The following is a 27,936-nucleotide window of genomic DNA, read 5'->3' on the forward strand; positions in this document are numbered from 1 at the left end:
TAAGTTGGCAATGTATAACTAAATCTGGAACATGCAGGGTAAGTCAGAATTTACTGTTCACATAAATGAATCCTAAGGAAAAAATGAGAAAAACTTGAACTGAAAAAAACAAAACAAAAAACCCTATTTTTTGTTAATCAACAGATTGCTAGTACACCTTAAGTAAACATACCTTAAAAAAACAAAAACAAAACACACACACACAACTATAAAAATTTGTATTTTCACAACCATAGCAGGGTCCTGCAGATGAACCATGCTTTGAGGTCTTCACCTTCTCTCATTAGACCGGGAACGGCTGTAAAATAAATTAACCATTAAAAAACTATTAGAAACTTTTTTTTACAGTTAAGTTGTCCATCAATATCCATTATAGTACACTTTAATAGTTAGGAATAATACTCACCTTCTAGACCGTGAGAATGACCTAGAGCGTTTACGGGTTTTGTCTTTGGAGAGAGAGCGGTATCTACGCCTGTCTCTTGAGAGCGACCTGGCAAACAAAACCAAAAGACAGTTGACATGAAATTTGTCATATATCTATCATTATCATCGTCGCTTAGCAGTTATAATGGAAGCATCCGTTACAAGCTTACCTGCTGCGACTGCGGCTGAGGCTCCTCCTCCTTGGTGATCTATGTTATAGGTTAAGGAGGAAAAAAATAGATACTTTAATCCTTCGCATTCACTAATGTAACCTTTGGTACGCTTGATCCTTAGAGATATTGGCAACACATGGCAAAAATGACTAGGGTTTCTTTTTTGGTAAAAGAACGGTCATCTGCATCCAAGAACTGTGTCAAGATAAGCTCATTAGAAGCAAACATGGCCCAATGAGCAGCAACCATGGAGCCAGATCTGAGAATATTGAACAAAATCAGGGCTCGACATTAAGGCCTGCCTGACACACCCACCAAGTAAAATGTGATATGTCGTAAAAAAAATTAAGAAAACCAGGAGTAAAAAATTAGATTATATTTTACTGCGATGCCATTATGAAATTGGTTTTAAACATAAAACATCACCAATGAATCTTGATAAAGTCATAAAAAGTGAATTAGATCTCAAAATGGACCAGATCAGACACAGGAACCTTTGGGTTGTTTCGGCCCAAAACGAAATAGAAACCATAAAATGATGTGGGATGTAACCAGAATCACTTTAAGGAACTGTGGCACTAAAACTATTAGTACCTACATTTGTTAAAGATTGCTGCAAAACAAAAGTGAGAAAACAAAAATGTAGGCTTTTTAAAAATTAGGAAACCAATATGATTAAGAAAGATGTCGTAGTAATAAAAATGGAATTGGCAATAAGAAAACAGACGTAACCAACATATCCCTCAAGACGGCTTAATGTCGAGCCATGAAAATGCACTCAGCAGCACAACTACTAACATCTGTCAAACGCAGTCAATTTTTGAACATGAAAGATAAACGACTGGCTGCAAACTTTCTTGGGCCCAATTTTTGACATGATTTCTGATTTTTGCAGCTCTGCACTGACACTTTGCTAAATGACATAACTGCTGAGGGAAAACTTTCAAGCAGCACTATGAGACAGATTAAGCATAAAAACTACAAATAGCAGGATAAAAGCAACTTACTATTTTGGGGGATTTGGACAAGATAGAAATGACGCAAGGAAGCCAGACTGATGGTGAGGGAGGTCGAATTGCAGAGAAGATTTGCCACATGATGCAAATGTTGGAGATATGAAGTTGCTTGGTGGCTGGTTGGAGGGGGTAGTTGTAGATTTTCCCTGCTTTTTTTTTTTTGGGGGGGGGAGGGGGGGGGGGGGGGGGGTGTAAGCCAAGGGCTGTTCCCGTTGATACAGTAGTTGTTTGGAGAATAGAGAAAGTAAAGATGCTGATTGGTTGATTATGTGAAGTGGACCGCTGACGATTGGGTTAAGGTTGGAGGAAGAAGAGGAGGATGCTGGGAACTGCATGCTCAGGAACCAAAAGGTTGGTGGAACCTGACGACTGGCGGTGCGTCTGGGTCATGTGACAACACCAGCCAAGCTGATTGGGGCTCGCTGGTCAGCAGTCACATGATGCTGAAAGAAGACTAGTTGACTGACTCAGATGGTGAGAAGCGTGGTGGTGACTCTGCAACGGGGTTCAGTTTATTAATAGATGGCAACTGAACTCAAAGAAAACAAAACTTACAGCTGCAGAAAGCAATTCTTTAAAGTACCTTTACAAAAGTTTGATGGATGATGAAGTTCTAACTGTGCCTCTTGTCCCCGTAATGCAAAATCACTCTCGTTGACCTTTGTTTTAGTCATATCGAGTTCATAAATAGTCATGAGCTGACTTAAGCTGCCATTGGACTTTGCTGTCAAACTTGGCACTGACTAAAATACCCTTAAACTCATTAGGTAATGAGGACAATTTGATTAAAAAGTATCGATCCAGTTATAGCTGCCTTAGATTAAAAAATAAATAAATAAAATGTTAAACCAGATTCATCGATTATCAATTGATGAACACATGTGTGCTTAAAATATTCTAATGTCATCGACAATGCTAAGCCAATAATTGCATTTAGGTCATAGCAATGACCAGTCAGAAACTTTTTTCAAAGGTTTTTGCTCAGGTGGGTTGCAGATTTAACAGTTAATATTTTACAAAATTAATTAACTGATTGTAATAATCTGTGGGGAATAAAATGCAGATGGACATTTGTACTCTTAAAAAACTCTGCAACTCAAAACTTAATTAAAATGGTAAAACGCATTACCAATTGTAAAACCCATACCTGCGTCTAACTGGAGGACTGCGTCGCCTAAACTCATCTCGAGAGCGTCTATTCCAGGACGGAGGAGGGCCACGACTCCTAGAGCGCTTTTCCCCGGTGGATAACTCGACACGCACTCGACAGCCACACATGGTTCTGAACAGAAGTCATCACAAGTCAGAATGTAGAACAATAAAAAAGGCACTACAAAAAAAACAACTAAGAAATGTATTATGTAAGATACCTTCCATCTAGTTCTCTCACAGCATCAGATGCATCTCGGGGATCTTCAAATTCTACAAAAGCAAAACCTGGGGGATTCCTGGCAACCCAAACACTTCTTAAAGGACCATAATACCCAAAAGCTCTTTCTAATTCTGTCTTATTTCCATTGTTTCCCAGATTTCCAACGTAAACCTTGCAGTCAAGGGGACAGTCTCTGTAAGCAGGGTCTGAAAAACAAAAACACAGGAGGAAAATGATAAAAGTCTTTGCTGTGGCTTTTAGAACATTTGTTATGAACTGGTAAGTTTGATGTAAAAAGATTAAAATAATCCACACACAAACAAGTACTTACTAAGTTTTACACATTTGGTGTTTAGTGTTTCAAATGCTTTAATCAAAGCTGAACTGTTGAAAAAGTTTGAAAGCATTTCAAGTTCTTATAAACCAGTAATCAATAAAGAATGTATGTATTAATTAATCTGATCCTAAATGTTTGGGCCTTCTGTGGTGCCATCTATGTCAAAGGGGACATTTTGTCATTATGATTAGTAATAAACATGATGCAAGTTAGCACCAAGATATTTCCAAACTGTCATACATTTAGCCATGACAACTGTGTGAAAAATCTGTTGCATTCTACTGATCAGTTTCTGCAGAACTTCTAAGAAGGCTTGTTGAGGACTGTTCCTGAACCTGTGCAGCTTCTTCTACACCCGCTTGACGGTGTTCAGATCTTATGACTGAGCTGGCAAAGCCATCAGAATATTCCAGCAACTACTTTTTTGCTCAGAAAATTCTTACACTACCAGGAAGAATGCTTAAAATCACTGTCTTGCTAAAAAATAAAGCTATCCAGCTACTACATGCTTCACTGATGATGTTCAGCAGGCATTTTCATGAGAACATAAGCGAAAGATTAACCAAAAGAAACTTCACTTTAACTATCCTGAGAAAGATAAAAAACAAAAATTGCAATGATAGAAATTAATTGTATTAACTGTCAGAGATTTTACAATATTATTTATATCTCAGTAACCATCATTATCTTATCTGGTGTTATAGAGCCACTGGAGGAAATGTTGCACAATATTTAGGACTTATTTACAACAGCACTGTCACCAATTCTTTATTCTTCTATTTCTTAGTTTCAAGTCTGTCGCTATGTGGAAGACGTGAACAGCGTACCAAGAAGACTGTCTGCTGCCATCGGTAAGATTTTCACATTTTAATCATAACAACAATAACTAGTTGATATATTGAATGTACAATAAAAAGAAAGTTTACTGCCAACTGTTTTGATAATGCAGTTATTTATTAAACTCATTTTATAAATTAAGCTTCTTAAAAGCTTACATTTATTGCTCATCCTTGTTTAAACATCACAGTATTTGGAATATATTGGGGTTTGGATTGTTACCTGCTTATAACTAAGATTTTGATGGCATACCATTATGCACTATGAAATTGTGCTGGGCAATTTTAACAAATTAAAAAAAACTTTTTTAGACTAAACTCACAAAAGAAAAAAAAAAGAAAAAAAACGACAGCTTAACCAATTTTTAACTATTACTTAAAGCCAACTACCTTCAATGGGAAAAGCAAAAAGACGCCATTTTATACGTACACCCAGCATATCTGGTTATGTATTAAGCCAACTAACTCGGCTACATTTCCTGGGGACACCTTTTGTGTTATGAAACACAAATAATGTATTCAAACAAGTTTTCCTACCTCCCATTTTAAAAATGCCTTCCTGTTACAGTCCTACAATTAGGTGTGCCTGAAAAAAGAAAGAAAGGAAGAAAAAAAGAGCTCCAGTTACAAGAAAAGCATTTGTCCCATTTGTTGTCATTTACCCTAGGAGCAGGGCAGCACAATATGTTGTTTATTTCTTCCACCATACTTTCAGTAGAGCAGTCATAGCGCTCAACTACGTATGTGCTTGGTGGGCTGATATTAGTTGCATAGACACGCTACAAAGGCGCCGTTTTTTGAATGCGCACATTTTTTTTCATTCAAAGAAACAGTGAGTGTTGTTAACATAGCACATACTAAGTTCACTCAACGTACGTCCCTATATTCTCTGATCAGCTACCAGCTCTCCACCACTCTTTATGCTTTGTGTGCAGGCCGCAGGTCAGTTGTGTAAAAACCTTCAATAATTTCCCCAATCATTCTAGAATCTTAAGTTCTTTCTAACGTAGGCTATTGATAGCCTTTCGGCTTATCCTGTGTGCCTGACAATCCATCAACAGCTTGTCCAAACGGTCTTATACAATGGAACTTCACTCAGTCTCAGCCGTCTTGGAAATAATCTATTATTTAAATTGGTGGGTCCTTTTTTTCAAGGATTGTTTCAAGGATACTGATTTAACCATAATGTAAATTTAGCGGCAGGATATTGCGCTGCAGGCACCTCTGTTTATATTAATAAGATTAGCATGAATATAAACACCTCTGTACAATGAAAAACGCAGTCTTAAAGACAATTCTGAATCCAACAGTTCTTGATCTACATAAACCGAAAGTAAACGTTGCGATTTTTATGAAGGTGTGAGGTATTACAGGACTAGATGGTATTTGTTTTAGCAGTGTGTAATACAAGGGAAGCCAGTTTACGTCGTAAATGTAACGTTAGCGCCACATTAAAACGCTAACGTGGCCTTTGGGCCCAACTCCCAAGGTAACGTTAGCTAACCTAAGCGTTGGCTTGGTATCATTAGCTTTTTAACAGATAATGGAGCAACGCAACGCTTTTTTTTCAAATACTCTGTTACATATAATCACAAGTCACTATCTAACTCGTTCATCAGGTATTTATCTATCCAGAATTACGAAACTCACAACCATCCACTCAACCATCACGGCTAACGTCATGCTAGTTAGGAGGTGCAGGAGCTAACACATGAAGCATTTTGTCAAGACGAAAAGGCTATAAATTAAATAACCTGAAGAAAATTAGCACACCGAGTAGCTTTACAGGAAACGTGGAATGAATCAAATGAAAATGAAGACATTTTAAAAATATGGTTCACCTTACTGTAGCTTGAAGATGAACGAAAGTGTAACAGCAAATTTCACGCCACCCGCTTCGCCTACCAGTTTGCCTGTTAGCACCGGAAGCTAAGCGAAAAAGAACAAGTTCCCTTTGTTCTTCCCTGCGCCTGCTAGTGGAAGGTAAGACTGAGGTAAATACACATACCGCCACCTACTGTACCGGAGTGGACAGTTAGTCAGACTATGAGAGGTGCATAGCTTTCACTTCTCTCCAGTTCCTCTTTCAGAAACTTAAAGGTTTCCTTAATTGGTCTATAAATGGAACATCTTGAACAACAGTGTTATTTAAACCATCAAGCGGGCACAAAAATAGAGTAGGCATCTATAGCTCGTACATTTTCTCCCATCTCCACCATGACCTCCATGCACTACACTCTGTTGATGGATAGTACAGAGTAGGGTGATAGTATAGAGTAAAGGGGGTAGGTTTAAAACACCATTTAATAAAAGGCAAGGCCTTTTTAAAAACAAATTGCACATTTTATACATAAAGGCCATCCAAGCGTGAAGAGACAGGCTTACCCATGTCCAGTGGTCCAAACCTTATCCAGACATCGTTGTATGACAAACACTGAACATTTATTAAATTCCACTTTCCACAATTGAGCTGATAACACAGTATTTCCACATAAAACGTTGAGATGAAGACCAATAAAGTCCACAAACATGTTCTACAAAATGACAGAACACGTTTCTCACAATTATTCCACAGAACAGGGTAACATCGATTGATAACATCATTGGAACACCTTTACATACACCTCTCAATTTACCCCACCCCTGAAGACACAGCAACCACAGTAAAAACAAAGCAGAACAAACACAGAGAAAACTCCTGTTGGCACACACAAAGCGTTGTTCATAATGCAATAAATAATAAGATACAACTAAATTGCGAAAACAATATGATGATCAAATAGTCAACCAGGGATAGAAACTGAAGTAAAAGCCAGGGCACATTACATTATTGCAAATGCAAATGTTGCTGCTTATTCTCATGAGATAATGGCGAGATAATTATTTTATTAAAAAAGCCACATGTCAATAATTCTGAAAATTAGATAAACATGTTTAAAAAGCGACACAGACACAATAGAAAACAAAAAAACATCAAAAGCTGTGGTGGACTAAGTGCATTGGTGCATTGAAGTGTCAAAGTATTTCACTTACCTGAGACCAAAATATCCTATATTCTAGTTAAATATACAAATAATTCCTTCTTATTTTATTTAATTTAAAGAACTACTTATTTGACCAAAGCAGTAAAACTTACAAAAGGAAAGTAGTGTCAAAAAAAAAAATTTAAATCTAAACTGCTCTTGTGTTTGTTCATATTACATTCACAATCTCACAACCTTTTTGTGAGGCCCCTGAACCTTAGTTTGGGATTGAGCCACCTAACTATAGTTAAGTTCAACTTTGGTATTACTCATGTTAATTATTAGTTCACTCACAGGAGCTGGTTTTCTGCTAAATGAGTACCTTTAACACATTCATTTAATTTAGCTGACAACACTAAACTTAAATATGGTTTTAAATGGAGACTTTTATTGTACAATACTTGTTAAGGAGTACTTTTACATAAAGAAGATTTTTTTTTACCTAAGAAGATATTTTTTTTAACAGTGCAAACAACATTAAAAATATTTTCTTCAGTTTGCAGTACTGTGATTTGACAGCAAATGTGTACTGTAATATTAATTCTTATTAGAGTGAAAACAATGACCCTGAGAAAATTCACAACAAAATTAGTTATTGTTTCAGACCAACAGGAAGTACACATTTTTCTCATACAGTTTAGTTTGACCTTACAAAGGAGAAAACAGCCACTGTCTGCAATGTAGTGATTGCTTTGAAGGAAACGTGAGCGAGTCAACAGAGCAGGCAAATTATTGCTCAACAGGAGAGAACACCACAAATGACCCCTTGTAAGTGTTCAGGCAGTTAGATACTGTACAGTATGTACACTTCCCACACAGAGACAAGATTCAAATGTTGAGCAGGGGAAAAACTGAAAGTAACAGAAGCCTTTGTACGCTCTGACCATGAGCCTATTCTCCCAGGACACTCCTGACACTGAACAATGAAACACCAGATGAGGAATGATTATTTGTTTACTTTAGTAGAAATCTGCATACATCTATAGTTAAAGTAAATTGTGTTTCACCTGTTGATTAGTGGGTTAGAAGATATGTTACCTCTTTGACACATCTTAGTGTCCTTTGTTTCGATGCTTTTCTTCTATTTCTACATCTTGTGCTGTAGTAGTTACTTGTTAAACAAAACTCTGGATAGGGATTCGGCTGCACTTGTGAGGAGTCAGATTATTAATCAAACAATTAGTCACACGCTATGATTAATGATTGCCTAACATGACAGATGAAATTGCTTCTCACTAGGCTTCCCTGCAGCAGATTCTAGATACCTTAATGAAGAATAATAACTTCCCATTAGCACTGGTTTGATGGAAGTTCTGCCCACATAACAGAGAGAATTGTTTCTATGCAATTAATACCCTGGTGTTTGGTTGACATTGGGTTCACTTCCTCATTGTTGGGCTTTCCAAAAACCCTGGTATTATGAGAGAATAATAAAAATAATAAAAACTGCAAAATCAACCCACTTGCTTTACCAAATTCATATTTATATTATTTTCTAACGTTCTTAAAACCCAGTATGTAAAAACAAAAAGAAGTGGTAACCCTGCCCCTGGCCACAAACTGTGTTTACACAACAATAATTTAGCCAGTTACAAACAGTCTTGCAATAAACCCTCTCTTCATGACAGTGATCATATTCTGTTTTTGTTTGGACAGTTTTTGAGAGAGTTAGGACACATTAGGAACTGGTAATCTATTACAAAATGATTCTATTCTTTTATTGGCCACTTTATTTATATTTAAAGGCTAGGTCAATTAACAGAAACCCTTCTCTATGGGATTAACGATGGCAAAGCACTGTGTCAACACCAACCACAGATACAGAGACCACATGAAAATCAATTTGTTTATAGTATGTATAAAGCTGTATGTGGAACTTTCCGTAATTGGTTCCAAATGTGTTGCAACTTTCATTAAATCTAGAAAAGTTATTAAGCACCAAGTAAGTTAAGTGATGTCCAAGCGTTCCTTTATCTTTTTAATTTTAAAAAGTTAAAAAAAAGTTTAATGAAACAAAGTAATGTTTCTCTAGAGACCAGAGTATAAACTGACAAATTATCATACAAACCATAAAAGCATCACAACCAAAGGGACGACGCATCTGGAAGTCTTTCACTCCTTTAATCTAACTGTGGACCCATTATGCATGAGAGTAATCCAGACTCTCGCAATAGTGCACGTGTGTGTGTGCGTGTAATGTAAGAAATAATTTATATAAATGAGCAGACTGTATACTGCAACATATGTTCTCATCTCTGCTGGCACATACTGTAAATGCAGTATGTGACCACTATGTAGAAGAAGTTACATCTGATTTCAAAACTGATTATTTAAGGGAATTAAATTAGCAGGGAACTTGGTAAAGAATAAAACATAGTCATTTAAGACTCACGTTCGATGGATAAAAGTGTTCTTCCTGTTTGTCACTGTTTCACTGTGTTTCTAGCGGGAGTGGGGGCTCTTTTATTTAGGATCCTTGGCAGACACAGCATTAAAGTCTTGCTGGGGGGGTCAAAAGTTCAGGAGTAAAAGGGACAAATCAAGAGAGATTACTCAAATGTACATAATGTGGATGCCCAGAATGTAAACACAGAGCATTATGTTACTTCGCTTTATTTTAGTCACAATATGCATGTTTTTGTGAGCCGTGGTTCATCTCTAATGAATCCATAGGATTCTCCTTTTAGCTGTTTAAATGAAACATCTATTTTTTCATGCATCCACTCTGGGCAGTGTTTTTCAATCAGATTAGTACAGCACATTCTGTTCTGTTTCACTTCCTGATGACTGTGCAGCCTGTATCCCTGCATGAACTCAGCCGCGTGCTTCTGGTTACACTAAGACACTCAGTCAGACAGCCGTATTCTTGCAACTGCCTGTCAGATTGTAATACTACTGTTAGCCAGTCATCAAGAAGACCCTTTGTGAATTGGTTTATTTTTAAAAAAGTGGTAAAAACTGAGTAAAGTTGTAAGAGGAACGTTGATTTATGTCTCTATTTGTAAGTATGTTGAAATGTAAATTAAAAAGCTGCAAACAGCTGATTTAACCATGCACCATCTATTTTTCCTGTTTCCTACTTGTTTGATGGTTTCACCAGAACACAAACAAGATGTTCATAATGTTTCAGGAAGGAAGACACCAGCTCAGACCATGTGTCAATATAGAAATCTATTCATGCATTTCAGTTCAGCTCAGGTCAGTTGACAATCTTTTTTAAACTCTATTTCAGGCTGAAGGAAGTGCCAACAAAGCTACTGGGATGGGAGGTTGGGAAAACAAACAAATATCTGCTTTTTATTTTTTATTCTTCACAAGTTTTGTAAATAAAAAAGAAAAGAAAACATCTATGTGTTTACTTTCAGGAGCGTCGCGTAGGTCACAGCGCAGGGGGCTACAGTTGGTTGTGTTATTAGATCACAAAACCACAGTCATTTTGTTTCTATGCTATTTTCTGCTTTTACTGCTTTAATAAAAATTTTAAACATGAGAGGGCGTAAAACCTACTTTCTTCCGAGAAATGGCTGCTCAGAAGATTACTCAGCTAGTTGACAACATCTCATTGGCTTTGCAGAGTCAGGACTGCTTGTGTTGTTATGTCACCTTTGTAATTAGCGGGATCACTATGTTCCCTTCAATAGCTGCCTGGCCATCTGCCAGCAGTGTGGTCAGACAGTGTCGTCTGATTGTGGGATTTACCCGCCAGTAAACTGCAATAAAGTCCCTGAGCATCTCAATTCAAACCATAAGGAGTAGATGGAATTTTAACTCTGGCATATTTAGTGCATGTTTTGTTTTGCTTACTACCAAAGATATGCACACCCCAAGAACTGAAGCATCAAATATGATAAACATAAATATAAGCAGCACCCACAAAACATTATGTACTCCAAACATCTGTGTATGGATGTAATAACAGTATCTGCAGGCCAGAAGAGCAAAGCAATAAAGATTTACATGACTTTTATGGGAATTTCAGCTGCACTTACGCACACCCCAAAGTACAATTTTTGGTTTAGTTGAAGTTTGTCAGAGCTTATGTATTTGATTAAACAACACTATAAGAATCATAAACATATCTCAGCCTTTTATAAACTCTGAAGATGTTATGTGTTTGGGTAACATGTTGTATAAAAATTAACTATGAAGATTCATGCATATGTCTGCTTTTCTAAATTTACAGCCACAACCAACACAGCTGAACTTAGTCTGTGACAGTATGTAGTAAAAAAAATTATAAAACCTCAACTAGTCTTTGTCAAAAGTTTTGCATGTTTTTCTAAGTGATTAAGACTACAATTCTCATAAAACTAAAGTACTCTGCTCCGTTCCACATTCTCTTGACCGTCCATGCGTCTCGACCCTCTTCTTTACACCAGGAGCTATTAGCACATACATAAATATTTATTGTTTATTGGAAAAAACCTTCAGAACACTGGTGAACACAGCTGAACATCAGAAATAGTTTTATTGCCAATCGGGTTTTCAAATACAAACAATTTGGCTTTGTAAGTTGGTGTACAAATTAGCAATAATACAAATTTTTAAGACGAGTAACAACTCACAAAACATCCTAAACAGGGACAGCAGAGAGTTATGTCCTAAGACTCGATGTGTAAAAAGAGGCCAGAGTACGTAGTAGTGTAAGGACCTGGGCCCTGTTGATGAGGTCAACAGCAGTTGGGAAAAAATTGTTCTCGTGGTGTGATGATGTGATCCCAAACAGCCTGTGCAAATCTAAACTATGCACAAGTCGGCTATAATGCTAAAATTAGGGCACTTTAGGTAAGACAAAGTAGTAACATTTTTCATTATATTACTTATATAAGCCAATAAAGCAGCTGTTGCCATTGCAATCTTTGTTGTATTTCCCTGATGGGTGCACTGTTTACTTTGCAGATTTATGTTTGACTTGCAAAACATGATCACATGTTACTACTTCCCAAAATGACTAGCAATAATTACCCATAACAACACCTGACCAATGCTTTAAATTGACAGGAACTGCCCTTAACAGTAAGTGCTTAACCTTTTTAACACAGGTTTTCTTAAACTGCAGACACAGATAATCTCTTTAGGTCAAAGTTACAAGTCAGTAACAAAGCAAATAAACATGTTTACTAAGTGTAATTATAAATACTCAGGGATATATTTATATACTAATTCTCTTTTATTACACCTAATATTTGATTGATATTTATAAGTCAAACGGCTTAGCTGATTGTAAATTTACAATAACATGTAAAGTAACGAAATATATTTACTCTGGTTACTGTTTAGTACATCCTAAAACCTGGTACTTTACTTGAGTAATTATAGCGTTTACATTTCAAAAGAACTTAGTGTGCAAATTTAATTTAAGGTTTAGGTCATACAACATAGCCAATGTTATTGTGTACTGCCAACATGATACATTTCCAGTCAATCTTTTTTACTTAATATTCATAATTTCCTGTACTAAACAATGTCAAATAATGTTAAATTAAATATGATTTCAATAGATAAATAGAACAGAGAAAGTCTATCTACTGTATCTAAGCTTGTCCTTATTTTAAATGATATCCAGTGCAGGGAGCTTGAAGGATGAGCAGGAGTGAAGGTGTGATTTGATAAAGTTTGTGTCTGCAACATCAGTGACTGAATCTTTTATCTTTATTTCTATAGTTCATGCACAGACAGATGAGCAAACTAACCTGTGCACAGCCTCACATGCACATCTTTCTTTCAAAGTACAGTGGTTCCCAAACAATCTCAGCCATGTATAGTGCTGTTTTTAAAACTGACTTTAAGGTAAAGTCCACTTTGAACTCAATGTGGCTTTGTACCTCTGTACTCAATGAAGAACCCATTTGGGCCTGAAATTTTCGACTTCTAAAAAACTCTAATAGAACGGACATGTCTTAAACAATGTATTGCATCGTGCTGTGAGGCTTAGAGAAGCAGAAAACAGCTGTTGGTGAGCCCCACATGTAGCCTCACCACATAAAATATGTATGTTCTAATTGTTACTTCACAACACAAAACTTTTCATGAAGCCTTGAATTATAAATTATGTAGCATTATACTTTCATTAAACTCAATATTACATGAAGCACTTAGAGCATCTTGGCCTATTACTTTAATGTTTCACGAGGGATAATTCTTTCCTGTAAATACTCAGGCTACAGTAACCGGGTGAGTAGAAAAAAAATTTATTAACTGAGCTTAAAGTTATATTTAAGACATATTTCTATTTCCTTTGCAGATTAACATTTGACTTGCAAACTGTTGATGAAAGAGTTTATATTGCCTAAAACGTCATAAACAAACAAAACACGCTGATTACACTACATGGTGTTTATTCAGATATTTATTTAAAAAACACTCATCTTGGTGAGTACTTTAAAACATTTTATGGAGTTTATTTACATTGTATTTTTATAGTAGTGTTGCTACATGTACATACAAGACTTGAATAGCACTTGTTTCTCTGCTGTAAACACCGCAGTAATGAAGCAGGTTGAATGGGAACAATTACAAATAATCTCCACTCACAATAAAGGAAAATTACCAGCTGGCAGCAGCATAACAATAAAAATAGCATGAAGGAAGCGCATTTTAGAAACTCCTACCTTCAAATAAGTTACATAAACGTCACTGAACGCATACAAATGTCCGGTAAATAAAAAATAAAAAGCCGCATTTTAACCGTCTCATACGGAAACAGTAATCCGTCTTAACGCGCGTCTTCTCGAGCTTTGAGGTGTGTTTTTATTTTGCTGCTTACACGCCCCGTGTGCGTGTCTGTGTGCGCGTGTGTGTGTGGCAGGCTGCATGCTGGGGCTCGGCTAGTGCACAGTAGTGTTGATGATATGTATTGTCAGCTGAGCGCAGAGGACAGCCTGCTGCGGTACAGGCTGTTCCCGGCCTGCTCGGCACGGAACGGGTTACAGGTCAGGGTGTCTATTAGAACACAGTGTTCTCATCAGCAGCGGCAGCGGCACAGCTACAGTACAGCCGGAACATTGTGTTACTTTGTGGCTGCTTTCCAAGACCTGCCCTTAATTTTACACTACACTAACATTACCCTCCCACAGCCTTACTCTGTTTTACCCCCCCCCCCTCTCGCTCGCTCGCTCTCTCTCTCTCTCTCTCTCTCTCTCTATGCTCCTTGTGTGTCCGCGTCTCTCACTCCAGTGTCATTTTGAAGTCTGTGCTCCATGTGGCTGCTACACCGGCGGGTTTAGTGAGCGAACAGATAAAGGTAGCGAGGAGGAGGGGGAGACACAAAAACAGCCTCACACACTCATCACAAGGGCAGAACATTTAGTACCCTGGATATAAGAGGACAAAGGCGGGCTTGACTTTGGAGGAATAGACGCTGTTTCCGACTTAAATTTCAGCGGGTCATCGGGGAAGGAAAAAAAAGAGCGAAAAGACGTGTAAGTGTTTGAATCCTCTCTTTCTCTTTTCTGCTGCTTTAAGACTTACTTAGGGAGTTAATTAAGATCTAGGACTTACCGGCTTTCTAGTGCTTTCTGCTCTTGCCTTGCTGACTTAAAGGGACACTTGTTTTACAATAAAAACATAAGCCTTTTATCCACGGGGGGGGGGGGCTAGACATGTGCGGTTACAGCTGTGGAAAATAAGGGTTGATAAGAGTCCGTTTTTGCGTTTGTGTGTGTGGCACTTGGTGTGGTTCCCACTGGAGGTGGATGAGGACAACAGTTTACATCCAGAAGCCCTTTGGGCTTAGGTGTTTCTTCATAAATTACAGGCTTCACTGTATAACTATGAGTTTGAGAATGAGTAACATTAATTATAGTTCATTCTGTGCCGATTATTATTCTGCCTAGGATAAAATGTACAGTAGGGGCTGTAAAGGTAGCCTTTGAATAACTTAAATACAGGTGTTATCGTACATGTGTTTTGCATTTTTAGATGTAGCGGTGAGACAGAGGCCTGTTATCGTGGTAAAGTCCCATCATGAATCAGACTATCTTAGTTAGATATTTAATCAAGATAAGTAGCTTCTCTTCCCAATTCAATGAGAAGAAAAGATGTGCTCTTTACCTTTGCCTTACACATAGAAAAGGGGAAAAAAACTTATTTAAGGTTTTGCAGTACCCAAAGTACATACTACACAAAGATTTGCTAGTGGAGCAACATGTCTAATAACAAATGTTCATATAAAAACAACCTAACACTTTTTAACATCCTAGTTTTTCCCATTTCAGACAATGCTCTGATTAAGCACGTCGGAGTACAGGTTCGTCACACTGTGTACTTACATGTACACATATGAATCAGCATGTGAGACAGAATGTACTTTGTGCATCTGTAGATGTGGTCTTTGCCTCCATGCATTCTGTTCCTGCATTCCTCCGCAGGGTTTTTGAGTTTAGGTACATGAAGCCTATATGTCACCAGTGTCATAACTCACAAACTTACTTGCAGCTGCTTTCCCATTTTAAATAAATAATTAAAATAATGAATAGTTTTACATAGAGAAACTAGAAGGCTACATGAAGAAATTAATGGTATGACTAACTTTTTATTGGGTGAATTCATGAAGGAAAGTAATTCATAACATGCCTCATAATTCCTAATATACCACTTGCCTTATTTAAATTAAAGTCAGGTGTTAATTTATTAATCTGAAAATATGGTCATTTTGACTAATTAAAATATGCCTGTTTTCATCCAAAAACTAAAGCTGGTTTGTACATGAGGGGGTCTCAGATTGGTGAACACCATCAGGCTTTGCCAGCGGGGAACTGTGAATAGAAGGAACATTTTGTTCAGACACACACACACACACACACACACACACATACACACACGGTTACATCTAAAATGAAAGGCATGAAATTTAAAACACACACAACAAGGTGTAGCTATAGAAGAGATGGACATTTTGTGTTTGCTCTCATGTTGAGGAGTTCAGTAAATTCACGCAATCTTCGATTGTGATTCAAATCTAAAGCAATAGAATAAACTGAGTGTGTATATCAATGAGACACATTTTTATGGTTTTAACCTTTGTTTCAAGACATTAACTGTTTCAAGCTTTTACTGCTCCTCAGACCCCACTTATGCCGAGAAAAACAGTTTAAATTCATTTTTTAACGTATATATATGTATATATATATACATATATATACATATATATAATATTCATCAGTGTACTGCCAGTATGATACATCTCAAGTGAAGCTTTTTTATTTTATCTTTATATTAAAAGGACATTTAAGAACATAGTGTAAAAGTCAGACAATAAAACTGATGGAATAGTCTGTAAAAAATGATGTTGCCACTGAGAGCTGCTGATCCTCACTGTCACAGCCCATGAGCAAAGTTTGCAGTGTTAATTCATCCATCCGTTCATTATTTTTAACCTCTCGTCTTGTTCAGGGTCGCAGAGGGGCAGGAGTTTTTCCCAGCTGTCATTGGGTGAGCGGTGGGGTACACCTTGAACAGGTGGCCATTCTAACTTTATATCTTCTCCGTATAAAAGTTAGGTAGCCACAAATATGCTGTCCGATCAGTGCCTGCCTTCCTCTTTCTTATTATTATTCCCTTCAGTTTTTGCAAGAGAGACAGTAGTGAGAAAGTCTGACTACTACTGTGTCTAAACTTCTCCTTATGTTAAATGTAATCAGTGCTGGGAACTTAAACAGTGAGCAAGAATGAAGGGGTGACATAATATAAGTTGTGTTTGTAACTTATATCACTTTAAACCTTCAATGTGAAATTTTAAACCCAAAGTGGCTTGATACTTCTCTTCTTGATGAATAACTGATTTGGGCTTGGAACTATGTACTTTTAAGTAAACTGGTATGAACCATTGGTCAGCCCAGAATCAAGTGTCTTTTAACATTCGTAGTCATTACTCCACATCTCTGGTCAAACATCCTATCCTTTTAACATCCCAACACTGTCCCATAACACCTGTTACATGATGCTATGTGAGAAAGTGTTAACGTCTAATCTGTTGCATGTAATAACAATCTCCAAATAGCATTTGCCAACATGCGTAACATAACTAACTAGCTATCAACAGTTTTTTTTCATTGTCTTCAAACAATGCCAAGAGTATTGTCCTATAGCAGATTGAAAATGCCTGCAGCCACATGTGCTGAGGTGGTAACTATGCATGTCAACAACAATTGCAGCTGTAATGAGAGAGGCAGCATTTAACAGCTCCAACAACAACAGGTCATTACCAATTTATTGCTCTATCAAAGCTACTGGTGAAATTCTTTTTTCCACATAGACAAATGAGGCTGTGGCAGTGAACACAAAGACTTTCTATCTACTATCTATCTATGTAACTGTCTGTCTGTCTGTTATCTGCCCCTGTGTCCGTCAAGGCTTGGTATCAAGTCTCGCCACATGTTTGGCACCAGCAAATGTTGCACAAACCAGATTTAAAATCTTGTTTTTTCAGAAATGTTCCCAAAACATTGCAAATAAAATCAAATACATTCTTATTTTTAGCTTGAACATACAACACCTTCTGTTCTTAGTCCCTAGAATTGGATAAAGAAAAACTTCTTGATAAAAAACTTTAACACATTGTTCAAATCTTAGTCATTTATTCTGAATATTTAAATATTTATTTAAATCTGTATATATTGAATACTGTAAAGACTACTGGCAAAACATTTTAAATGACACCTAGTCTTTTTTGTAATCTGAAATTTCACATGAAAACAGCGAAGAAACTTGTTTTTTTTTTTTATTCTGTTAGTGTGAATAAAAATAAAGACATTTCATTTTTTAAAGTAAGGCACCAAACGTATAACTAAAGTGTATCATATTGGCACTTTGTCAAAAATGTAAATTTCAGTGAGTAGTCTTGTTTAATCTGTTGGACAATATTTCTTTAGAATGATAAATGTGATACTAGGAAACTGTAATTGTGCAAAAAAATGAAATCCCACTGCGCACTGGCGCTATCAAAAATCTTAAGATCTTAAGAAATTATTTTTAGTTATGTATGTGACAATGATCAGGTCAGGCAGATAATGGCCCAACTATAAAAAATAAAATAAATAAATAACAGAACATGAAAATGACCACCACATCCCCACACAAAACCAGAGTAAGTCACCTGATATATGATATTATGTCAGTGCTGAAGAGTCGTGATCAAATTCAAAACTTTCACCTCATCACAAACACAGAGAGACATATATTTATTACTCTATCTTCGATGACGCAGCCAGAGGTGAGTGTGTGAGTGTATTCAAGCCCACACTTTTTCTGTGCGTTTGAGGATTTTGCAAAGGCAACTACTGTTGAAAAAGTCCTTGCAAAATTAACAGTGCAGATACTTAAATGAGCCTCTACAGTACTGAAGATGTTAGTTGGGGTCCATAAAATATCCAGATGCTAATTTTACATTGTCAAAAGACAATAAAACAATAGTGCAGAACATACTGTACCTGTGAAAACGGGGAAAACATAGTGAATAGTGAAAACAATGCGTTACAAAATATAATGAAGGTAAGAATTTAGTTTCTGTTTTTATCTATATCTGTCCTCTTAAGAGGACCCAAGCTCTTATTTGTGTAAGTGTCCCTAAACGTGGCCAAGAGGTCTCAGTTAAGTAGAATTAACGACTATGGAAATATAACCCAAAATGTGATGTACCAGCATGTGGATGCCAGGTTCTAAGAGGGTATAGTTATGTAATGACTTTTTTGTAGGCTCAGAAAAGGTGTGTAAGATTTAGTGCACAAAAAGTTTCACAGGATCAGTCTTTTTGTATTGCAGCAAAACTGTAAATACATCTTCAGTGTAGTATATGAATGTAGAACACGTACTTAAATAGCCGCAAGTTAATGCCGCAATATAATGTGAGGTCAAGTAATATTTGCTTGGTGGATTATGATTCTCTTGTACTTGTATTTTTTTTTCTGAGATTTTGGTTTACTACTTGAGCTCAACAAATTACATTCATTGCCTCTGCCACATTTCTTGCTGACAGTTTGTCCCAATGTGAAAACAGGAGAGATAAGGACATGTTATTTATGGTGCTCAAATTGCTAATAAGTTGGCTTGTTTGTCCATGCTTTTCACAGTGTTACTGTGTGAGGCCCATGTGCAGAAATGACCACTGATCAGGATCTGCCAATGGATGCCCAGTCAGCCACAGCTGTGTTTGCTGCAAATGGTGTTGATGTAACACCTAATAAAGACCAAGGAGTTATCAAGGTATTTATTGTCATTGCTGTAATTTCATGCTTTATTGTAGGCCTATTTGTCTATTGTAGACAAATAGGATTCACTGTTCCACCAAATGGTATCGTAATGATTTTGGTTTCTTTTTGGAACTATGAGCTCCTATCTCTTCTATTTAAAAGAAAAGTTCCTTAGTCGAAATAGATAATGACCTTTCTGATGACAGGTTGTGAAGCAGCCAGGGTTGGATGGAGACCGGCCGATGATTGGTGACAGAGTGACTGTCCACTACACTGGAAAGCTGCTCGATGGGAAGACGTTTGACTGCAGTCGAGATCGCAAGGAACCTTTTTGCTTCAATGTAGGCAGGGGTAGGTGTTTTTATGTCTAGTCTTTAGGGTAGGTTACTTCAAGAAATAGTTTGACATTTAGGAAGCACTCTTAATTTGGTTTGTTGCTCAGAGTTAGATGAGAAGATTGATCCCACTCTCATGCCTGTACAGTAAATAAGTAGCCTAAGGGCCCAAACTTGCTTGCTGTGGAGGGTGGTGCAAGCCCAGTGATCAATGACATGGTAGTTGGCACTGTGGATGAGTTTACCTAAGCTCATAGGATGCTGCTGTAGAAGTACAAAACAAATGCTATGGTTCATTCTCAAAACTCTTTGTGTATGTAAACATACAACACGTATGGTGAGTTCTACTTGCTTTCAGATTGTTTTTAGAAACATGTTAGGTATCTTATTATCGATCTGCATTTGAGAGAAGGTGGAGAATGAAGCGGTTGGGTCCTCACTCAGTCCCATAACCCTAATCACACTCGGGGGCAACATTGAGTTTCTAGTACAAAATCACTTTCTGGCAGGTTGTTACTTTTTGGCATTACACCACCATGCGCCAAGCCCACACCAGCCTCTTGTGTGGGCTGTGATGATACTGTATAATTACTGGGCGTACTGGGTTTTACAACACTGTCCCCATTGAGCATGAATCCAACTTAAAGAAACCCCTTTGCAAACCACTATTTGCTGTTCTTTTGCATGAACTAAACAAAATAGATGCAACTCTTTATTTAAAGAGTTTTAAAGAACATATGGAAAGAGCTAGATTAGTGGTTTTCCTATTTCTGGCATTCATGTAAACTATGTGAGCTACATCTTCTTGGTGCAGCCTTATATTTACTATAGTTAAGCAGATTTAATCTTCCCAGCTATGGCTAAATTGGAAAGGTGGGGAGAGCGAGTCCCTTTAGTTATATGACCATACTATGAGCAGATATGCATACTCGCGAAACTTAAAGATTGAAATTATTCCTAGAATTTGTTAGCCTTTAAACATGCTAGTGGGTGGCTTTTTTTGCCACTTGAGAACCCAATGTTCTCCTTGTTTCCTACGTTTATGCTAAGCTGAGCTAACTGGCTGCCTACCCCACCTTCATATATGAAACTTACAGAAATGAGAGTGGTACCAATTTATTATCAATCTCTCTCCTACTACAACCAGCAAGCTCTTCTCATTGTTTTGTTCTATCTACTAACAGGACAAGTCTTAAGAGCTTGGGACATTGGTGTGTTGTCCATGCAGAGAGGAGAGGTTTGCACATTTCTTTGTAAACCAGAGTATGCTTATGGACCTGCTGGAAATCCCGACAAAATTCCTCCCAGCTCCTCAGTTATATTTGAAGTAGGTGTGGCAGTTATGCAATTTGTGCATCTAAATTCTTCATCTAATTTAACAGGATTTAACAGTAAATATTCTTCAAACGTAGTACTTCCAGGGGTGGATCTCGAACTTTTTAAAGGGACAGCCAGAATGAGGCATATGTTCAAAATAGGATGGAACATTTGGAAGGTTTTAAATACATACAATAAAAATAATAAATTGCATATTGATAGGTTAATAGTGTTAGTGTGTCTGTACATTTGTTCAGTGTCAGAAATATCTAATATATAACTTAAATTGTTTTTAACTCAAAATACTAATATATACAAATATAATATAAACAAATAATAATAAACAGTTGGGTAAACCTCAGAATCCATCCTTTGCAGGGATAATCTGCCTTTTTGCAACTGCCTGAAAAATTATTTTGTGACAAAATACATAAAACCACCTTAAATATATACCTAACCATTAAAATATATCTATTTATAACAACAGTTATTATAATAACAGTGAATTCTACAGCAGGTTCCTACCACTGTGTCACTCTGGCAGGGGGTGGCACCTATGGTGGCCAATCAAACTTTGGGGGTGACTACTGTTCCCCAAAGTCACCCCTCTGGCCCCGTCCATGATCACCGCCAACAATAATCTAACCATGTCAGATGTCAGATGCACTTTAATTGCTTATACATTGTTAGAACCATTTAAAGAGCATATAAATGTTATAAACCTTTGATGTCTATAAATGTTATGGGGATTTAAAGTGAAGCTTTACTAAGTTTTGATTGTGATTATTCTTGTACTTTAAACTCCACAGAACTATTATTACAGTCATTACAAATTAATCGTGTGCAGCCAAACTTTATTAAAACCCACAGAGCTTTATTTTAATATGTAGCAGATTTTTCTAAACATACCATACATAACAGTTAGATTTTTGTAAAAATGTATATAAAAGAGAGCACAAATCATCAAATTATGTTTTAATGGGTTTAAATATTTTAATCAGGGTAAGTATTTTACAGATTTAAGGGACTGCAACACTGTTAACAGAACTACAACATATCGAGTGAAATTTCCCAACCAGTAAAGATTAAGGGGAAAGAAAAAGTATAAAAATCAATGTTTAGGGAATTGTAGCAGAGAGGGATGTATTGATCTTAGCTGGCCTATGCATGAGGTCTGATGATACAGTCTATTTGTATTAAATGAATAGTCATTATTATTTCTTCTTTTCAAGACTTGTGTGATGACACCTACTTGTTTTTGTTATGTATTTGCTTTTCTCTTCCCACACTTGCTGTAACACCATAAAGCTAGTTTTGGAGAACTGACATTTTGTTTTTTGCTTTTATCTTTGTAATTAATAAATAAATCTTTGCAACAAAACAGATGGAGCTGCTCAAGTTTGAAGGAGAGCCGCTCACAGAAGATGGTGGCATCATAAGAAGAATAAAGGTCAAAGGTGATGGTTACTCTAATCCCAATGATGGAGCGGCTGTTGACGGTAACACCATTCTTCTCATCGCAGATACATTTTGATATTGGCCCACTTTGTCTCATAACCAATATCTTACATCAGGTGTTAAACTGTGTCACGGCTTGTCATTTTTTCCACAGTACACCTAGAGGGGAGCTGTGGTGGTCGCTTGTTTGACTGCAGGGACGTTAGCTTTATTGTTGGTGAGGCTGAAGACAAAGGTGTTCCTCTGGGAGTGGACAGAGCTATGGACAAGATGCAGAGAGGAGAGTGCTGCTTACTTTACTTAAAACCAAAGTAAGTTACTTTGCAGTTAGTAAGACTAGGTCAAGCAAACACAATTTTGTCTATACCTGAAATATAAAATGATAGTCAGTCAATAGTTAGTTTGAGAAAGAAAGGACACAGCTAGCGTGACCCTAATCCACCTACACTTGTTTATTAGTCAGAGAAACTAAAGGGTGAAAACAACCAGTTTCTGCTTATTAGGGGGTTCAACCAGCCTGTGCTGGTTGCCAGGTAAAGTTTGGATGATGTGACCCAAAGTTGTTTCAATTTCCAAAATGTTTTTGGACAGGTTTATCAAAAGATATAATTAGCGCTAATTCGTGATTTTTAGTGTTTGGAGGCAGTTTTTTTTTTTTTTTGCCAGAGCCATAATGGCTTTTTCAAGATCTTCCAGTCTGTATGCTAGGTAAGATAAATGAACACTGGCTTAAGCTCTGTATTTACTGTACACACATAAAATGTCATCTTTACTTCTTCTGAAAATAAATAAGCATAGAAATGTCATTCTTGCCAAATCTTTTGCTTTATTAATGTGGGGTATTCATTTTTTATGCCCTTGTGTGTAGTCAAAAGCCATATTAACAATTCCAAAGTACTTGTATAACATAATCACAACATCTGATTTTATTAAACAGTGTTGCAGCTCACTGACAGTCAGCTGTTGTGCTAGTGTAACTTAATGCGCCTATGTGTGAATTTTGGAAGTTATAATTTTAAACATAGTGACATATCACAAGCAAGGTACTGTAACAAATTGAACATGTGGTATGGTCCAATTAGATGAAAAATGTTTGAACCTAATAGAAATAAATAGGAATCATGAAAGTAAAAAGAACACATTGTTTTGTCAAAACCACATTGATCACTGCCTTAATCACGGCTACACCAACCATCTCTATTATCCCCCTTAGGCCAAGGCAATACAAAGTAATAGTGCTAAGTACTTACTTAGTAACTTCATCAGCTTAAATAAAAAATAAATACTGATGCATCTGTTTTTATGTCACAATGTTATATTTCTGTGAGTTCATCTTCTTTATACACTTACTATCTTAACTATCAGCCTCTTTACTTGCACAACACAAGCTGAACATTTAAGCTCTATATGTAGTAACACACTTAGATTATAGACTCATAATGCTTGTGTAGAAACTGTTCTACTATTTTGATGGTTTTTCTGTAACTTGCAGGTTTTCACAGTGACTCGTCACAGAGTTGCGTTCAAGTTGTAATTTAAATAGAGAATGGTTCGAGACTGTTTACACAGCCCTTGGCTGACTGAAAAGTAGTATTTCAGAATTATTATTTGTAAATGTTCCTCTGAGCAACAGGTTTATCATGGTTTTTCTTTTCTTACAGGTATGGCTTTGGAAGTGAAGGTAAACCAGAATACAAAATTGGACCAGACAAAGATATTGTATATGAAGTTACCCTCAAAGACTTTAACAGGGTAAGTGGGTTTAATGAACACAGAGCCAAACAGTGAATTACATTACAGAGATAAGATAGAGATTAATACATGTTTTTCTTTGATTTAGTAGCTTATAGTGTCCATTTAACAAACTGATATTAATTGGACAAATAAGGTCAGGTCAAAGCAGATATATTTTTATGACTAGCTAAAACATAAAAAAACTATATTTGTTTGCTTTTTGTGACACAAACTGTTTTCCTTAAGGTCAAAGAATTCTGGGAAATGAACTTGAATGAAAAGCTGGATTTGGCAGGTGGAGTGAAGCATAAAGGAAATCAGTACTTTAAGGTACAGTCCCAATATTTTAATTCAGTTACTTTGTTCTTGTTTCTTCATGGTCATTAATAGTAGTTGACTGATAGGAGTTTTCAAAAGTGCAGGGACACTGAAATGTAATGTCAATATGTTGTTCCATCTGATTGAAGTTAAATAAAATAAAGCAATTTAGTTAAAACAAATGAGAGAAATGTATGGTGAAAGTAATAAGCATTTATTTAAAAAACTGAAAACATACAAATTATTTTAAGTATTAAAATATTTTTTTAAATTTATATATAAAAACTACAAGTAACTACAAGTCAAGTAACTGAAAAACTGAAATTTGTAACAAATCCATTATTTGATGCACATTACAATCTAATATGTACGGTTATCTTAGCCAGTAACATGTTTTCTTTGTAAAAGAAGATACATTGGATTGTTTGTTGACAGAGTTACAAAAGTCAGTCTAGTGGGTGATAAAACATTTTCAAAAGCCCTGACCTTGTTTTCTCAAATTGCACAGCCAGCTTATATTATCTACAAAGTTGTTAGAAGTGACAACAATACGATAGAGGGACGATTCTGTCCCACAGTCCTCTCTCTCAGTAAACACTCAAATTAGCTTGATGTACTAAAACACAGGGTGAGAAAGATACACACTGCAGAAATGCAGAACAAGTTCCCAGTGGTCAACACAAGCTTTGAGACTTCTGCTGAAGTGAGTCCACTTATTAAAGCGCTATATTGTCTAATGACTCTAGAAAACATCTAGAAGTAAATATCTGTGCAGTGCTGCCAGTGCTGTTCATTCCACAGCACCCACCAACATGTCCATTTATAAAGAATCTTTTTTGTTTAATGGAAACATTGACACAAGGGGAGCACAAACATCTTTCCATTGCAGCCGCACTGACAAGGCTGCCTGCAGATGTGTCGGCTCACATTCACAGCCATGTGAGTGGAGACATGAGCCGATGCAGATTAACTACAAATGTCAAAGATCAGTCCACTGAATCGGATGTCCCTATGAAATGGCCGTTATCAATAAATTCTTATTATCTTCTGTCTTTAGGCCGGACGGTACTACCAAGCAGTCGTCCAGTACCAGCGCATAATCTCCTGGCTTGAGATGGAGTGTGGTATTGGGATAGAGACGCAGAAAAAGATACAGGACTTAGTTTCAACAGCCCATCTCAACTTAGCATTATGTTTCCTGCGGACGAAAGAGTTCTCACAAGCAATAGACAACTGCAACAAGGTGAGCTTCAAGACCCTGGTGATAATCAAAATTTTTTAATTTTTAAACAATATTTTTTTTTGCTTTTTTTGTTGCTGCTGTTCTGGATCTATTCCTAATTAATTACTCTTTGTATCTTCTTATAAGGTGATGGAGCTTGATGAGAACAATGAAAAGGCTTTGTATCGCCGTGGGGAGGCACGTCTCCACTGTAACGATTTCAGCCTGGCCATGGCAGACTTTCAGCAAGTGCTTCAAGTCAACCCCTCAAATCGGGCAGCTCGTGCTCAGATTTCCATCTGCCAGAGCAAGATTAAGGAACATCATGAACAGGACAAAAAGACCTACGCCAACATGTTCCAGAAATTTGCAGAACAGGACGCCAAGGTCTGTAAACCCACTGTTCTTGGCTAAGTGTAGATAAACAGTCCGCCTGACTGACGTTTTTGTTTTTCTGTTTTCTTGTCTTTTTGAATGTGAATTACATTTATTATCTTATTTCATTATAGTCATTTATACTACCATTGAGCTCTCATACCGCCCACACACCATGATATGATCACTTTTCTGTTATCTAAACCAGGTATTTGTGGTTGTTTGAGAAGTTTTTCACAGTTGTGTGAGCTGCCAAAACACTGTGTTTTGTTTTGAAAGTGACAAATTATAATAGTTTTCCGCTAATACTAAGATGAAAGCCCATTGTGTTCATTAATTTGTATACAAGTAGAAGTCAAAACATAAATTGTTGAAGGACTTGACATCCCTATCCTACCAGTTCACAAAGTAGAAACTGTGAACTATGAGGAAAGTGTTAGTTTATAGGCTATTTCATATCATAACTCACACTACTGGGAATTTTTTAAGGTTTTTTCTGAGGGTGGGCCCTTTTGGGCCTGCTCTACTCATCCAGCTCTATATAAAACCACAAACATTGAAATATGCTTCACTAATATCTTTGTGTAAATGCAAATAAGCAGCTATTACAATGGAATTTATCCGTCCGATCCATCCATACCCTTCAGTCAAATATGTTACATTAATAATGTACTGATTTAATTACTTATTTTCACTTAGTTCCAGCTGCATTCTGATAGTAAATCGTCCTGCTGTGGTTTCCTCATGTGTGTGTGCTCTCTCTGGCAGTGAACTGCTGACCTCTAGTGTTCATTCATGGCTTTGTTGATTTTCTCTGAATAAAATCAAAAGCAGAAAAGCAAAAATATGAGGGCTTTATTACTAAAACAACTTAATAATAATAAAAACCTGTCTAAGTTTTGTTAGTTTTCAGTCTTAAATTACTAAATTAGTTCATGAATTTCATAATAATGTTCTTCAGCATAATATCCTGCCTTGTGAACAATTTTTAGTTGTACCTCATCTTAAACACTGTGTTCTTACAACAGACTGGGGTGATGAGAAGGAGCCGGGATGAGAGTGTGAAGAGCAGCATGAATGGTGAAGTGGGCATTAAAAGACGACGGAGGAGTCGGGACTGTCCATCCTAACAGTGACATTTGCCTCCCTTTGCTTCCAAGCCTACAGATGAGAGGCAGGAACAAAGTCATTTAAAAGCCTCTAATCCAAACCCCTCTATCAATCGAGTCCAATGTTACCATTCCTGCATAAAAAACTGTTTAAGCAGGGATGTTTATAAGCCAAACAGAATTTCCCCTGTTACATGGACTGCACAACTGCCAGGGTGACCCTCCCAGATTTAGTACTGTAGAAAAAGATGAGCACTTCTAGCCTGTAACTTTTCTTTTTCTTTTTTTTTTAAAGTCCCTTGTCTTTGTCATAAGATTACTGTCTATAGTTGACCTGTGCCTCTACAGTGTTTCTGATTCCAACACCACACTCTTTTCACAACTGCGACTCCCTCTTTGGTAATTAGCCTTTTCTTTGGCAGCTGCATGTGCATATCTCAAAGTGCTGTGACACATGCATGCTTGTGTTTTCAGTACCCGGGCCAGACGGGACCACCGAACACGCCATGGGGGTCTGCCACTGTGTAATTCCTACATACTGCATGCATGTATGACAAGGTGTTTGAGATTCAGACTTGAAGTTTTGCTATTTTTTAAATGTTCAATATGTACTTTGGATAAAAGTTGTGACAAGTCCTGTTTGGTCAGTGATGTTTTAATCAACAATAGCTTTTTTGTGCTTTTACAAAACAATAGT

At 36.9% G+C, this 27,936-nt stretch overlaps 2 protein-coding genes across 9 annotated transcripts; one reads left to right on the forward strand and one right to left on the reverse strand.

Annotated features, from left to right (window-relative positions):
• srsf3a (serine and arginine rich splicing factor 3a) lies at nt 1-14,024 on the reverse strand. 4 transcript variants are annotated; one of them, XM_067503165.1, is made up of 8 exons: nt 13,795-14,024; nt 9,576-9,685; nt 4,698-4,746; nt 2,986-3,193; nt 2,763-2,897; nt 597-635; nt 407-493; nt 1-298 (listed from the first exon to the last, which is right to left on the reverse strand). In XM_067503165.1, the coding sequence occupies exons 3-8, from the start codon at nt 4,702-4,704 to the stop codon at nt 271-273; spliced, it is 504 nt and encodes a 167-aa protein (XP_067359266.1). In that variant the 5' UTR covers nt 4,705-4,746; nt 9,576-9,685; nt 13,795-14,024; the 3' UTR covers nt 1-270. The 4 variants fall into 4 exon arrangements, with proteins under 4 accessions (XP_067359266.1, XP_067359265.1, XP_067359264.1 ...); XM_067503164.1 differs by lacking the exon at nt 9,576-9,685 and having other exon boundaries at nt 13,795-14,022; XM_067503163.1 differs by lacking the exons at nt 9,576-9,685; nt 13,795-14,024 and adding an exon at nt 6,007-9,521.
• Nucleotides 12,181-27,874, forward strand: fkbp5 (FKBP prolyl isomerase 5). Of its 5 annotated transcripts, none has more exons than XM_067503152.1 (11): nt 12,181-12,199; nt 19,252-19,384; nt 19,578-19,722; nt 20,891-21,033; nt 22,408-22,522; nt 22,636-22,792; nt 24,143-24,233; nt 24,462-24,545; nt 25,591-25,776; nt 25,903-26,142; nt 27,159-27,874. In XM_067503152.1, exons 2-11 carry the CDS (start codon nt 19,280-19,282, stop codon nt 27,258-27,260), a joined length of 1,368 nt encoding a protein of 455 aa, XP_067359253.1. In that variant the 5' UTR covers nt 12,181-12,199; nt 19,252-19,279; the 3' UTR covers nt 27,261-27,874. The 5 variants fall into 5 exon arrangements, with proteins under 5 accessions (XP_067359253.1, XP_067359255.1, XP_067359254.1 ...); XM_067503154.1 differs by lacking the exon at nt 12,181-12,199 and adding an exon at nt 14,348-14,604 and having other exon boundaries at nt 20,891-20,943; XM_067503151.1 differs by lacking the exon at nt 12,181-12,199 and adding an exon at nt 14,349-14,604.
• The last annotated feature ends 62 nt before the right edge of the window (nt 27,875-27,936 follow it).

The sequence above is a fragment of the Channa argus genome, chromosome 5, assembly GCF_033026475.1.
Source record: "Channa argus isolate prfri chromosome 5, Channa argus male v1.0, whole genome shotgun sequence".
NCBI classification, from domain to species: domain Eukaryota; kingdom Metazoa; phylum Chordata; class Actinopteri; order Anabantiformes; family Channidae; genus Channa; species Channa argus.

Coding starts and splice junctions, on each gene's coding strand:
- fkbp5 (XM_067503152.1), top strand. CDS start 19,280: ATGACCACTGATCAGGATCTGCCAATGGATGCCCAGTCAGCCACAGCT. Junction 22,793..24,142: donor TTACTTTACTTAAAACCAAA/GTAAGTTACTTT, acceptor CTTTTCTTACAG/GTATGGCTTTGGAAGTGAAG. Junction 24,234..24,461: donor CCCTCAAAGACTTTAACAGG/GTAAGTGGGTTT, acceptor GTTTTCCTTAAG/GTCAAAGAATTCTGGGAAAT.
- srsf3a (XM_067503165.1), bottom strand. Junction 2,898..2,985: donor GTGAGAGAACTAGATGGAAG/GTATCTTACATA, acceptor ACTTCTGTTCAG/AACCATGTGTGGCTGTCGAG. Junction 636..2,762: donor AGTCCTCCAGTTAGACGCAG/GTATGGGTTTTA, acceptor CCTATAACATAG/ATCACCAAGGAGGAGGAGCC.